General features: G+C 34.3%; 2 protein-coding genes across 2 annotated transcripts; one reads left to right on the top strand and one right to left on the bottom strand.

The window, feature by feature from the left end:
* Window positions 1-2,254: 2,254 nt before the first annotated feature.
* Window positions 2,255-5,922, bottom strand: LOC133331694 (lachesin-like; the record flags this gene model as incomplete). The annotated part of the gene is made up of 7 exons (XM_061540074.1): window positions 5,859-5,922; window positions 5,680-5,817; window positions 3,600-3,737; window positions 3,260-3,388; window positions 2,967-3,141; window positions 2,757-2,872; window positions 2,255-2,363 (listed from the first exon to the last, which is right to left on the bottom strand). Coding segments are annotated over exons 1-7 (869 nt in total), but the record flags the coding sequence as incomplete, so codon positions are not given.
* A 31-nt stretch (window positions 5,923-5,953) lies between these two features.
* Window positions 5,954-9,278, top strand: LOC133331695 (homeobox protein bagpipe-like; the record flags this gene model as incomplete). Its single annotated transcript, XM_061540075.1, has 2 exons — window positions 5,954-5,960; window positions 8,917-9,278. Coding segments are annotated over exons 1-2 (369 nt in total), but the record flags the coding sequence as incomplete, so codon positions are not given.
* Between the last annotated feature and the right edge of the window lie 5,138 nt (window positions 9,279-14,416).

Genomic DNA, 14,416 nt, shown 5'->3' with positions numbered 1-14,416 from the left:
TCCTAAGTATATATTTTACCATAATTTCTTTCATTCTTTGTATAATTTCGATCATTTATTTTCTTTTATTTGGCAATTGATTGGTAAAGTTTTAGCCAGAAAAAAAAAATAATACAAACGAAAACCGAATATGCCACAAAGACGACATTTCTTTTTGTTGTTGCTTTCGTCTCGCTTGACGGCAATAACAATTCGACAGACTTCTTGAGCCAAAAACACAAACTGACGCTGTCAAAAGTATTAATTGAATTAATGTGTTTTTCTTAATAGTTTTCTGATGTTGGGAAGAGATGGTATAGAGAGGGAGGTATTAAGCGTGAAATTCCACGAATTAAGATTGGTGTGAAATTGAAAACTTTCAATAATTTTCAAACTAATATTTTCGTAAAGCAGATTAATTATGAGTCAGAAATATTATTATCTAAATAATTCATCCAAAAAGTGGAATTGTTTTGGATTAAATTTAATTATGATGTTTTTTGAATTGAAGATTTATGATTTTAAACCAGTAAGAACTGAACCGACTATATAATACCCTTCACCACTTTGGGTATATTCTACATATGTCTCCTAACAGGCTCCGCCTTTTCGAAAGAACATTGGCATTAAATTGAACGAACTTGAATATAAGATCTTTATGCCTTTCTGGAACCTATGCTACATTTCATTTCATTGAATCGATTTTCACGGACGAAATAAATATGGGAGCTATATCTAAATCTGGAACGATTTTCACGAAGCATATCGGGCACATCATTCTATGCTATGCCGAATTTCGTGCAAATCGAAAGATATATATGGACTTCGGTGCACTATTTACATAAAATCGGATGAACATATATATGGGAGCTATATCTAAATCTGAACCGATTTTCACGAAGCTTTGCACACATCATTTTAGATCTAATTCAATACGCTGTGCCAAATTTCGTGCAAATCGAAAGATATGTAGGGACTTTGGTGCACCATTTACATAAAATCGGACGAAAATATATATACGAGACTATATCTATATATGCACCGATTTCCACGAAACTTTGCACACATCATTCTAGACTCAATTCAGTAGGTTATGCCAAATTTCGTGCAAATCGAATGTTATATAGTGACTTTTGTGCACCATTTACCTTAAATCGGACGAATATATATATGGAAGCTATATCTAAATCTGAACCGATTTTCACGAAAATTAAAACACATTTTTCTAGGCTTGATTCAGAATGCTATGCCAAATTTCGTGGAATTCAAAGGATATATAGGGACTTTGGTGCACTATTTACCTAAAATCGGACGAAAATATATATGGGAGCTATATCTAAATCCGAACCGATTTTCACAAAACTGTGCACACATCATTCTAGACTCAATGCAGTACACTATGCCAAAGTTCGTACAAATCGAATGATATATAGGTACATTGGTGCACCATTTACCTAAAATCGGACGAAAATATATATGGGAGCTTTATGTAAATCTGAACAGATTTCCACGAAACTTTGCACACATCATTCTAGACTCAATGCAGTACACTATGCCAAAGTTCGTATAAATCGAATGATATATAGGGACATAGGTGCACCATTTACATAAAATCGGACGAAAATATATATGGGAGCAATATCTAAATCTCAACCGATTTCCATGAAACTTTGCACACATCATTCTAGACTCAATTTAGTCCGCTATGCCAAATTTCGTATAAGTCGAAAAATAATAGGGACTTTGGTGCAACACTTACCTTAAATCGGACGAAAATATATATGGGAACTATATCTAAATCTGAACCGATTTTCACGAAATTTAACACGCATCGTTCTAAATTTCGTGCAAATCGAAGGATATATAAGGACTTTGGTGCACTGTTTACCTAAAATCGGACGAAAATATATATGGGAGCTATATCTAAATAAGGTTCGTCCTTGAGCCAAATAAGTGAACTGTGCCAAATTTCATCGAAATCGGATCACAAATGCGACCAGTACTTTGTTAACAAAAATACATGGAAGGACGGACGAACAGACGGACGGACATGCATAAATCGACTTAAAAAGTGATTCTATGCATATTCTCAAAAGGAACCATGTGTCTATCTCGTTTACTTTTGCCTTTTACAAACATATGCACAAAGACATAATACCCAGTAACACTTTGGTGAAGGATATAAAAAATTGTTTAAAAAACGAAGCCTATTGAAGATCATGAGATTTTAGAAACAAAAATATATTTTATCCTTTACTTTATTGTACAAACTTACCTCTGTTCAGGACACTCGGGACAAACGGGACACTCTTGTTCGGGTGGACGTTGGCCATATGTTTTCATTTCCTTGCCAACATAGGGTGTTTCACTGTTTGGATCTTGAGCTGCAATGAAAATAAAAAAAAGAACACAAATTTCTCATTTCAACCATCAACCATGTCCACAAAAGACAAACTTCAAATCCCCATGTCAATCTTCAATACAGACAGTCGTCCTCAATCAATATCATAAATATTAACAGCTCTTATCTATAATTTCCTTTGTGTCCAGTTGTCTTTCAATCTGTCTTGTCTATCTGCCAGTTTGTCACACAACCCATCCATATTCATTTGCTGATGTCCATTTCATTTATACTAGCTGGATGGCTGGATTTTTGTTTTTTGCCTCATTTTACTTGTATCCGTTTGTCATTTCGATTCAATCATTTTCATTCAATCAATAATCATTATTTGAAAACCCTCCTTCCCAATAACCCCATACCCCCTCTTGAGACTTACGTGCAATTTCAAAATTAACCATTGTGGTATTGAGTGCATTCCTGGCCACACAATGATAGTAACCGAAATCATCCTTACGCAAGGAGGTAATCGTCAGACGCATTGTCGTGCGATAGCTGTAAAGAAATGGGGGACCAAAGAAAAAGAAATATGTGTATGTGTTAGTGTGTTGACTGTCATCATTCAAATGTCTATCTGTCATTCATTTACCCATCTGGATTAGTTTCAATTCGATATTTGTCACCTCGATCCAATATACTGCCATCGTAGGCCCTTTCCCAATAGAGTATAGCCTCGGGGAATGCTTCCACAATGCATTCCAATGTGGCCGAACGTCCATATTCGGCATAAATCATTTGCCTATATACCGATATCATGGGCGGAACTGAAAAGAAAAACCCAACAGACAGGGGCAGTGTCATTCAACAATTAAAACCATTAACCTCCAAACACATCCCCTTAGAATACCATCTCTCATCATCACCATCATCTGTGCTACTTACATTGGACTTCGATTAAAAATGTTGCATTGGCCACTGGTGCTAAACCATTGTCGGCATAGCATGTATACGAAGCCATTTGATGGCGGGTAATATTGGTGAATTTCAGATATGGTCCACTTATAGATGACACTGCAATGTGAAAAAGCGTCCAGCGATAAAACAGCCCACCGTCAAACATATGAAGCCGAACAGGAAGGACACGCACAGGAGTCAGAAAAAAAAACACAAACAAGAAAAAGGAAAGGGGAAAAGGAAACAATAACCAAACCATTATAAATCCTTTTGCATACATTTTTTGTTGCAGGCAAAGAAAAAGAAGAAGCATACAAAAAATCCTTACTCTCAACGCCATGGACATTAATCGTTCGACCGTCATCTCGTCGCCATTCAACATGAGGCATTGGATTACCGCTGGCGGCACAGCTTACGTTTAATGTTTTTCCTTCTTCGACGGCAATGGAACGGGGCATATTTATATCTGCGAAAAAAATGTAGAACAGAGAAAACCAACCAATTGGCAAATAAACAAAGAGACAACAATGGTAAAAGGATATACTACGACAACAACAACAAAAATAAAAAAAATCTGAAAAAATATCCTTGTATATGAATGTTGTTGGGAATGCAACGAAACTTAAATGACAACAACTTGAATTTCATTATTTGCTGAATATGACAACAATTGAAATTTAATGGCGGGACTTTTCGGGAGAGATTGTGGTCATCAAGTAGTTTATGAACTCTATTATTTTGAGGAACATTAAAACAAAAGGTGTTAAAAATTTTACTTAAAAATCCAAGCTGAAATATCCATGCAACATTTTACTTAAAAATTCACGTCTTGATGTTTGCCTCAAAACTGTTACATAACATGACGACGTCTTGAAGTATGCCTCAAAAATGTTATTTTAAAAATCCATGACTTGAAGAATGTCTCAAAATTCTACTTTAAAATGTGCACCTTGTACTATGCTTCATTTATTCTAATTTAAAAGATCCATGCCTCGAAGTATGTCTGAAAAATTCTACTTTAAGATTTCCCGCCTTTCAGTATGCCTCAAAATGGTACTTTAAAAATACACGCCTTGAAATATGCCACAAAAATAGTACCTGAAAAGACACACGCCTTGAAGTATGCCTCAAAAATTGTATTTAAAAAATCTACGCCGTGAAGAATGCCTCAAAAACGGTACTTAAAAAAATTATGCTTTGAATTATGCCTAAGCCTTGAAGTATGCCTAAGAACTGCTACTTTTAAAATGCATGCCTTGAAGTATGCCTAAGAAATGCTACTTTTAAAATCCACGCCCTGAAGTATGCCTCAAAAATTCTACTTTACAAAATCCACACCTTGAAGTACGCCTCAAAACTTCTACTTTTAAAATCCACACCTTGAAGTATGCCTCAAAACTTCTACTTTTAAAATCCACTCCTTAAAGTATGCCTCAAAACTTCTACTTTTAAAATCCACGACTTGAAGTATGCCTCAAAACTTCTAGTTTACAAAATCCACACCTTGAAGTATGCCTCAAAACTTCTACTTTTAAAATCCACGCGTTGAAGTATTCCTCAAAAATTCTACTTTACAAAATCCACACCTTGAACTATGCCTCAAAACTTCTACTTTTAAAATCCACACCTTGAAGTATGCCTCAAAACTTCTACTTTTAAAATCCACGACTTGAAGTATGCTTCAAAACTTCTACTTTTAAAACCCACGCATGCCTCAAAATTCTACTTTTAAAACCCACGCCTTGAAGTATGCATTAAAAATTCTACTTTTAAAATCCACTCCTTGAATTATGCCACAAAAATTCTACTTTTAAAACCCACGCCTTGAGGTATGCCTCAAAAATTGTACTTTTAAAACCCACGCCTTGAAGTATTCCTCAAAAATTCTTCTTTAAAAATCCACGCCTTGAAGTAGGCCTCAAAACTGCTACTTTAAAAACTGCTCTTTGAAGTGTGCTCAAAAATGTTACTTAAAAAATCCACGCCTTGAAGTATGCCTCAAAAATTCTTCTTTAAAAAATCCACGCCTAGAAATGTTTCTTTCAAAATCCACGACTAGGAGTATGCCTCAAAAATGTTTCTTTCAAAATCCACGCCTTGAATTATGCTTCAAAAATTCTACTTTAAAAATCCACTCACTTTGAGGGCCTTGAAAATTTAATTTAAAAAAAATCCACGCCTTATGCAGGCCTGAAAAATATTCTCTAGAAAATACACGCTTCATATTATGCCTGAACATTTTTTTCTTTAAAAAGTCCACATCCTGTTTAGGTCCTTGAAGAATATTCACATAATAAATTCAAAATCATTTGAAGCCTTATATTCCCACTTCATGTCCCTTATGAATACAAATCAATTTTCAGTTTCGAAGAAACTTCAATGTTTTTCCCCATTTTCTTTTCACTTACCTGCAATTGATGGTGGTATCAGTAAATCATTCAAGTATGTGCCGTTCTTTAGCTGTACTTTGTAGGCACTTACACCGGGGATACCTGGTGTGCCATTGGTGCCAGGTTTCCCTGGTCTGCCTCGAGGTCCAGCAATGCCTGAAAAAATATACAAGAAAAAAGAAAACACATTACTAAACTTCCATCAAAGGGAAAAAAGAACTTCTCAAAGATTGCTTTGTGTGGCATGCCATGTCCCTGCATTCTTTATCCTCTCGCTCTCCCTTTTTTCCCCATGACCAGTAAACGCCCATTCGTGTCCATTAAAATAACATAACTGTTGCAAAAATTCATTTATAATGGTAACCACATTGGCTTTTACCATTAATCATGCCACTATTAATCACGATCCATCAACTACCAACCATGCCATAGAAGTTCTTAGCAACAAAGCAGGACGAAAACAAAAAACAATCTGCAGTTTAAAGGACCTACAGATTGTGTTGTGGATGCCATGAGAGGAACAGAAAAAAAGAAAAAAGAAATGGCATGGAAAGCAATCTTAATTGTAATTCAAGTGAAAAAATTGTTTTCTATTTTCCCCTCTCCATCTCTCTTGCACCCTTACTTCTTGAACTTCGCAAGACTCCAATTTGAAAAAAAAACAGGGGAGCAAGACCCACCAGTTCAAGGAGTAACAGCAGTTCCTGCAATCTCGTGATATTGCCTGCCTGTATGGCTGGCTGTAGGACGAACCTAACACAGTAACTGCTGTTACTGGTACTACCACATTTCCTTCCTTCCGATTTTGACAAAATATTTACATCACAAACATTTGCCGGGTATTTAGAAAACTCGTGATGGTGGTAGATGTGAGTGCTCAGCACTCGTTTCGTTTACTTTTTTTCACTGGTAAATATCAAGGCATCTTTAAGCGTGTGTGTGTGTGTGCTCGCCTTAAATGCAAATAATCGAGAAGTTGGTCCTTAAAGGAATTGGTTGTTAGTTTCTGATTCGTTTTTTTCTTCTTTCCTATACTGAACCGTGTTTTGCATAGCACACACCAGTCATCATGAATCACCATTATAAAAAAGAACCATGCTTCTTTGTGGTATTTGCTGGACATAAACATTGTTGAAGATGTGGAGGGAGCAATGGGAATTTTTAATGCTACTCCAATAGAAGGAGGGTAGCTGTGGACAAAAAAAAAACAATACTTTGTTGATGTTATTTGTTTGCTTACTGCTGAACTACGCTCGCTCCCTATTCCTTCTAAACAATTTTCTTTGCATAAGTTTTGAATATGTTAAGAGAAGTATATATTTTTTCTTCATTAAAAAGATATAGACGAAGAATTCTAACAGTGATTTTTTAAAATAAATTATTCTTTAATAAAACCACTCCTGTTTAGGTCCTTGAAGATTTTTTTTTTTAAATTAATCCACGCCTCTAGTGTCTCATTAAAAGAAAATTAAAAAATCCACGCCTCTAGTGGCACACTGGAAAAAATATTTTTGAAAAATCCACGCCCTAGTGGCACCCTGAAAAAAATATTTTTGAAAAATCCACGCCTCTAGTGGCACCTTGAAAAGATATTAAAAAAGCGTTCGCCTCATATTGACCTTTGAAAAATATTTTAAAAAATCCACTCCTCATATTGGCCCTCGAAGAATATTTAATAAATCCGCGCCTCATATTGGCCATCCACGCCTTGTTTAGGTCCTCGAAAAATAATTTTAAAAAATTCACGCCTCCAAGAAACAAAATCCACACCACTATTCTACTTTTAAAATCCACGCCTTGAAGTATGCCTCAAAAATTCTACTTTTAAAATCCACGCCTTGAAGTATGCCTCAAAAATTCTACTTTTAAAATCCACGCCTTGAAGTATGCCTCAAAAATTCTACTTTTAAAATCCACGCCTTTAAGTATGCCTCAAAAATTCTACTTTTAAAATCCACGCCTTTAAGTATGCCTCAAAAATTCTACTTTTAAAATCCACGCCTTGAAGTATGCCTCAAACATTTACTTTTAAAATCCACGCCTTGAAGTTGCCTCAAACATTCTCTTTTATAAATCCACGCCTTCCTCAAAAATAGTTGGCCCTTGAAAAATTCTACTTTTAAAATCCACGCCTTTAAGTATGCCTCAAAAATATAATCTTTAAAATCCACGCCTTTAAGTATGCCTCAAAAATTCTACTTTTAAAATCCACGCCTCTGCGAATGTCTCAAAAAATATTCGTTAAAAAATCCATGCCTCTACGAATGCATCAAAAAATATTCTTTAAAAAATCCACGCCTCTAGGAAAAATATTCACACACACATCTCCACATCTCTTAGGGTGTCTTAAAAAATTTTCTAAAAAATGCACTCTTTTTTAAAAAATCCACGTCTCTTAAAGTTTTTACAAAGATTAATATCTACCCACTTAAAATCTGCGAATACGTTATGACAACGTTCATACGCCCAGATTCCAACGGAAAGTAAATATTAAATTATAAGTCTGCGTATACGTTATGACAACATTCATACGCTCCCTGATACCCATAGGAAAATATAAATAAATTAATTCTTCTCAAATGCTAATGTGTTGCACTTTAAAAATGTATACAATATCCAGCTGCAACTGGTTATAAAATAATTATTAATGAAATGCATTTAAAATTACAAAAAAATGCAAACACACCCTCCTCCCTCATTAAAATAAAATCATCATCACAGAGAAGCCATTAAATAATTTACCATTATAAAGTGTTTGGAAATCTCGAAAAAAAGCCAAACATTAAATAATGGTCATGGCATGCAATGCAACAACAGCAACAACAAAATAATACAATAAAACAATAAAAACAAAAACATAAAAATAAATATATTGTGAATTAAACATGTGCAATTAATTAATGAAAAGCTATGTGGATAGGCCCGATGGCAGGCGTACAGGCTGGCTGGCTGCTATACACTGGCCACGAACAAAGTCAAATTGCAAATAAAAATACCACAGAATATTTTACAAATGACCAAAGTTGCGTTGAATAAATTATGATGAAACGGAATAAAAATTGAATTATCTGTTGTTTGTGTGTAATTAAAATAAACACATTAAATTAATTAACACAGCAAAGTGCAGTGGCCAAAAGGGACAGCAATTGAAGGCGGGAGAGAGAGAAAGAATGAGGGAATATTGCATTATGTAAAGTGAATATATTGACCATTGGTTTTCATTTTTGTTTTTCTTTTTTTTTAATTTCATTACAGATCCCCATCATACGGCAGTGAAAAATAGCATGAAAAAGAAGAAATTGTCCTCTGCCCATATTGTGGCAGCCAGCAGTGTTACCCTACCTCCTGATGTCAGTCCATCGGGTAGCAGTGATAGTATAATGCGTGAACGTTTGGCCCCGCCAGCAATAAGTACCACACCACCAGCTGTTAGTATGGAAACAACAGAAGACGATTCCGATTCGGGATCAACAGATGCCCGCCGCAAAAAGAAGGCAAGAACCACTTTCACCGGACGGCAAATATTCGAATTGGAAAAACAATTTGAAATTAAAAAGTACCTTAGTTCTAGTGAACGAACAGAAATGGCGAAGCTGTTAAATGTCACCGAGACGCAGGTAAGTGATGAAAGAAAGCTGTTAAAATATTTGTATAATTCAAAATATTGTATATGAAATATATGAACTAGGGTGAACTATTATGAATTTTATAACTTGAAATCATGATGAGTTTAGTATACCGAATAACAGTAAAGGAAACAAGGTTATGACCAATACTCTATATAATTACATTTAATTATACGCTAAGGAGTTCGTTATTAACTTAAAAATTTGGAATGATATGCCCAATGTAAACAAGAATATGACAGCGTATTCGATAAAATGTTTTGCTAAAAATGGTCCTTAAAAAATCTTCTCACTGTTGTTGAAAACTGCATCATAAAGGATAGAAAGAAATTCAAATCATTAAAGTATGCCTCAAAAATATTCAATAATCCTAATCTAAAATGATACCTCAAAAATATTCAATAATCCAGGCCTAAAAAATAATTCTTAAAACCCCATGCCTCAAGAAGTAATTCTTAAAACCCATGCCTTAAAAAGTAATATTTAAAAATCCACGCCTTCAAATATGCCTCAAAAAGTAATATTTAAAAATCCACGCCTTCAAATATGCCTCAAAAAGTAATATTTAAAAATCCACGCCTTCAAGTATGCCTCAAAAAGTAATATTTAAAAATCCACGCCTTCAAGTATGCCTCAAAAAGTAATATTTAAAAATCCACGCCTTCAAGTATGCCTCAAAAAGTAATATTTAAAAATCCACGCCTTCAAGTATGCCTCAAAAAGTAATATTTAAAAATCCACGCCTTCAAGTATGCCTCAAAAAGTAATATTTAAAAATCCACGCCTTCAAGTATGCCTCAAAAAGTAATATTTAAAAATCCACGCCTTCAAGTATGCCTCAAAAAGTAATATTTAAAAATCCACGCCTTCAAGTATGCCTCAAAAAGTAATATTTAAAAATCCACGCCTTCAAGTATGCCTCAAAAAGTAATATTTAAAAATCCACGCCTTCAAGTATGCCTCAAAAAGTAATATTTAAAAATCCACGCCTTCAAGTATGCCTCAAAAAGTAATATTTAAAAATCCACGCCTTCAAGTATGCCTCAAAAAGTAATATTTAAAAATCCACGCCTTCAAATATGCCTCAAAAAGTAATATTTAAAAATCCACGCCTTCAAGTATGCCTCAAAAAGTAATATTTAAAAATCCACGCCTTCAAGTATGCCTCAAAAAGTAATATTTAAAAATCCACGCCTTCAAGTATGCCTCAAAAAGTAATATTTAAAAATCCACGCCTTCAAGTATGCCTCAAAAAGTAATATTTAAAAATCCACGCCTTCAAGTATGCCTCAAAAAGTAATATTTAAAAATCCACGCCTTCAAGTATGCCTCAAAAAGTAATATTTAAAAATCCACGCCTTCAAGTATGCCTAAAAAAGTAATATTTAAAAATCCACGCCTTCAAGTATGCCCCAAAAAGTAATATTTAAAAATCCATGCCTTAAAAAGTAATATTTAAAAACCCATGCCTTAAAAAGTAATATTTAAAAACCCATGCCTTAAAAAGTAATATTTAAAAATCCACGCCTTAAAAAGTAATATTTAAAAACCCATGCCTTAAAAAGTAATATTTAAAAATCCACGCCTTCAAGTATGCCTCAAAAAGTAATATTTAAAAATCCACGCCTTCAAGTATGCCTCAAAAAGTAATATTTAAAAATCCACGCCTTCAAGTATGCCTCAAAAAGTAATATTTAAAAACCCATGCCTTAAAAAGTAATATTTAAAAACCCATGCCTTAAAAAGTAATATTTAAAAACCCATGCCTTAAAAAGTAATATTTAAAAATCCACGCCTTCAAGTATGCCTCAAAAAGTAATATTTAAAAATCCACGCCTTCAAGTATGCCTCAAAAAGTAATATTTAAAAATCCACGCCTTCAAGTATGCATCAAAAATTAAAAATTCACCAAAAAATCTATCATTTAGGAATGCCTCAAAAGCAAATTCTACAAAAAAAATCCGCGCCTAAAAGGGTGCATCAAAAATAATCTCTATAAAATGTCAACGCCTTTAATATTACCTCAAAAAATGCATTAAGAAGCCACCTCTCTAAAAAATGCAGAAATACTAATTCTTTTAAAAACCAAATCTCTAAACTAGACATAAAATAAATTCGCTAAAAAGCCACCCTCTAATAAACCCAGAAACAATATTTCTATAAAAAAATCACGCCTCTAAGAAGCCCAGGCATCTTTATCCATTCTCACAACATGACCTAGCCAGCGTAGTCGCTGCAACTCAATACGTCTAACAATGTCGATGTCCGAAAATAGCTGGTACAACCAGGGCTGCCATATTTGCCGATTTATCGGCATTTTGACGATTTTTCACTCTAAAAATGAAAAATGCCGATTTTCCGATTTTTGCCTCAGAATTGCCGATATTTCAACAATCGACACAAATTGTCAAATTTTTTAATTTAATACGGCGTTACCATACAAACATATAAAATTGGCAGCTTTAAGGGGACCCCCTCCATTCTCGGTGTCAAAAAATTTTTTGATTTAATTCGAATCTACTCTAATTCTAGAATGTTCCTACAAAATTTCAAGTGAAAATCTTAAGAACTCTTGAAGATATAGCCGATTTATTGAGTCAGCATCAAGTGACGGCTAAAGGGCTTCTCAAACTTTAAACGCGTTTTTCTCAAAACGAATGGCGGGCACGATAACTCAAAAACTAATAAACCAATCGGTTTCAAATTTTGACACGTTTCTCTGGGAGTGTGTAGCTCTCATATGAACTAGGATAAAGCCAATCGGTGAAGATCTTCCTTATTTTTTAACTTAGTTTGTGGTAAAAAATAGGCGATTTTCCATAAAAAAATTTTTAAACTTCCGCCATTTTGTTAATTGTTGTGCGAAGTCAATAATCCTAGTTCATACGAGAGCCAGACATGTCCTCTTTCTAACACAGTTGGAATTTTCGGATTCCGATGTTCCAGTGAGGAGTTATCATGCCCGCCATCGAAAATATGGACTTTTCTTTGAACCCAAAAAACAACAACAAAACAACAACAACAAATTTTGGTAAATTATTTTTCTTCCTTTTTAAATCTTCAAATATATATGTGCCAAGTTACAAACCTTAACAAGCATTGGTATTCATTTACCAGCCCATTTAAAATCTTAAAAATAAAAAATCGAGAATGGGGGGGGTTCCCTTAAATCAGAACTATCGGCGACTCGCCGCAGCCGTTTTCAATGGCTTAGATATCTGCATTTTTTGTCAGCATTGTACTCTGTCTAGTTCTATCTAGTTTACATTTTACATCATGGACACGAACAATTATTTAGAATATGATGAAGTATATTTGGGTTTATATGCAAAAGATATTGTTTCAGAAACAAAACTTCCCAAAAATGACATAGACAAAATAGTTAGCACTTGCATTAATTTTCATATAAAACTTGCAAACTAAATATTAAAACGTTTTGATTTTAATTTAAATTAATACAAATGCTTAAAACTTATTGATCCTGGAAGAGTAATGAAGAAGGGCAATAATTCTTTTCTAGATATTTTAAAAGAATTCACCGATTTTATTTTTGAAAATGAGAGACAATCTTTAGACTCCGAGTTTAGGGAGTTAAACTTTCTGAATTTTGAAGAAATTTTTGAAAATGCAGAATATAATTTAAAAAATTTTTGGAAAAAAAATTTCCGAAATTAAACGTGGGGACTCAAATTTAGCTTTTCCTGTTTTGTCTAAATTTGTACAACGAATTATGGTTCTTCCACACTCCACAGCAAATGTGGAACGAATTTTTAGTCAGGTAAACCTTAACAAAACTAAAATTAGAAGCTCACTTGAGAATGATTCATTGGAAGGGATTTTTATTCTAAAGATTACCTCAAACTAAATAATTCAAATTGTTTTAATATAAAAATTGATAATGAATTACTAAAAATGTGTAATAAAAATATGTACTAGTTTGTAAGTTATTTTATGACCTTAATACCACACTGTGTTATACGTAAATCTGAAAGATCTCACTAGTGTACATAATAATTACTATATTTTAGAAAAATCTACATTTTTTGTAGAAAAATGAATCTTTTATGTTATTTTTTATACAGAATAGAATTTGTTACCTTTTTTTAATGTAATAAACAATATTGATTTGTTATAAACCAAAAAAAATATGAATTTATTTATAAATTATATGCTGCCGATTTTTAAAAATACAAATGCCGATTATTCCGATTTTTTTCTAAAAAATTGACGATTTTTCATGAAATTTAACTGGCAGCACTGGGTACAACTCATGGTTCATTTGACGGCGATATTCACCGTCAACGCAGATCGGCCCATAGATCTTTCGGAGAATTTTTCTCTCGAACACTTCAAGAGCTGTCTCATCTGCTTGCGTAAGTACCCATGCTTCAGACCCGTATAACAGCACGGGTAATATCAGAGTCTTGTAGAGCTTGGGTTTTATCTGGCGGGATGTGGCCTTGCTTTTGAGTTGTTTGCTCAGTAGTAGCAGTAGCATCGTTTGGCCCTCACTATCCTCCTCCGAATTTCAAAACTGATGTCATTCGTTTTATTTATGGCGGTACCAAGGTATATAAAATCTTTGACTACCTCGAAGCTGTAGTTTTCAAGTTCCACAGTTGGTCCGAGTCTACTGGACGTCTTGGGCGTTGATACCATCAGCTTAGTCTTCTCGCCGTTTACTGCCAGACCCACTTTAGCAGACTACTTCTCAATTTGTTCAAAGGTGGCTGGTACCGCTCTCAATGTTCGACCCATTATGTCGATGTCATCGACGTAGGCGAGTAATATGTGTTGTTTGGTGTACAGAGTGCCATTTCTGTTCACTTTTGCCTCTCGTATGACCTTTTCCAGCAGGATGTTAATCTGCATAGCCGAATTAATTTTGCAGGAATGCCAAACGCAGACATGACTTTATACACCTCTGAACGGATAGGGCTGTCGAATGCGGCTTTATAGTCGACGAATAGGTGGAATGTGTCGACGTCTTTTTCGTGGGTTTTTCCAGGATTTGACGCAGAGTGAAAATCTGGTCAATAGTGGATTTGCCAGGTCAGAATCCACATTGGTATGGTCCAATAATCTCATTGACCAATGGCTTCAGTCGTTCACACAGTACGCTGGATAAC

Source organism: Musca vetustissima, unplaced genomic scaffold (assembly GCF_032173495.1).
Source record: "Musca vetustissima isolate MV318-11 ecotype Yass unplaced genomic scaffold, APGP_CSIRO_Mvet_v1 utg37058, whole genome shotgun sequence".
In the NCBI taxonomy this organism is placed as follows: Eukaryota; Metazoa; Arthropoda; class Insecta; order Diptera; family Muscidae; genus Musca; species Musca vetustissima.
Note: the sequence above shows the minus strand (reverse complement) of the source record. Positions and strands in the feature narration are given on the sequence as shown.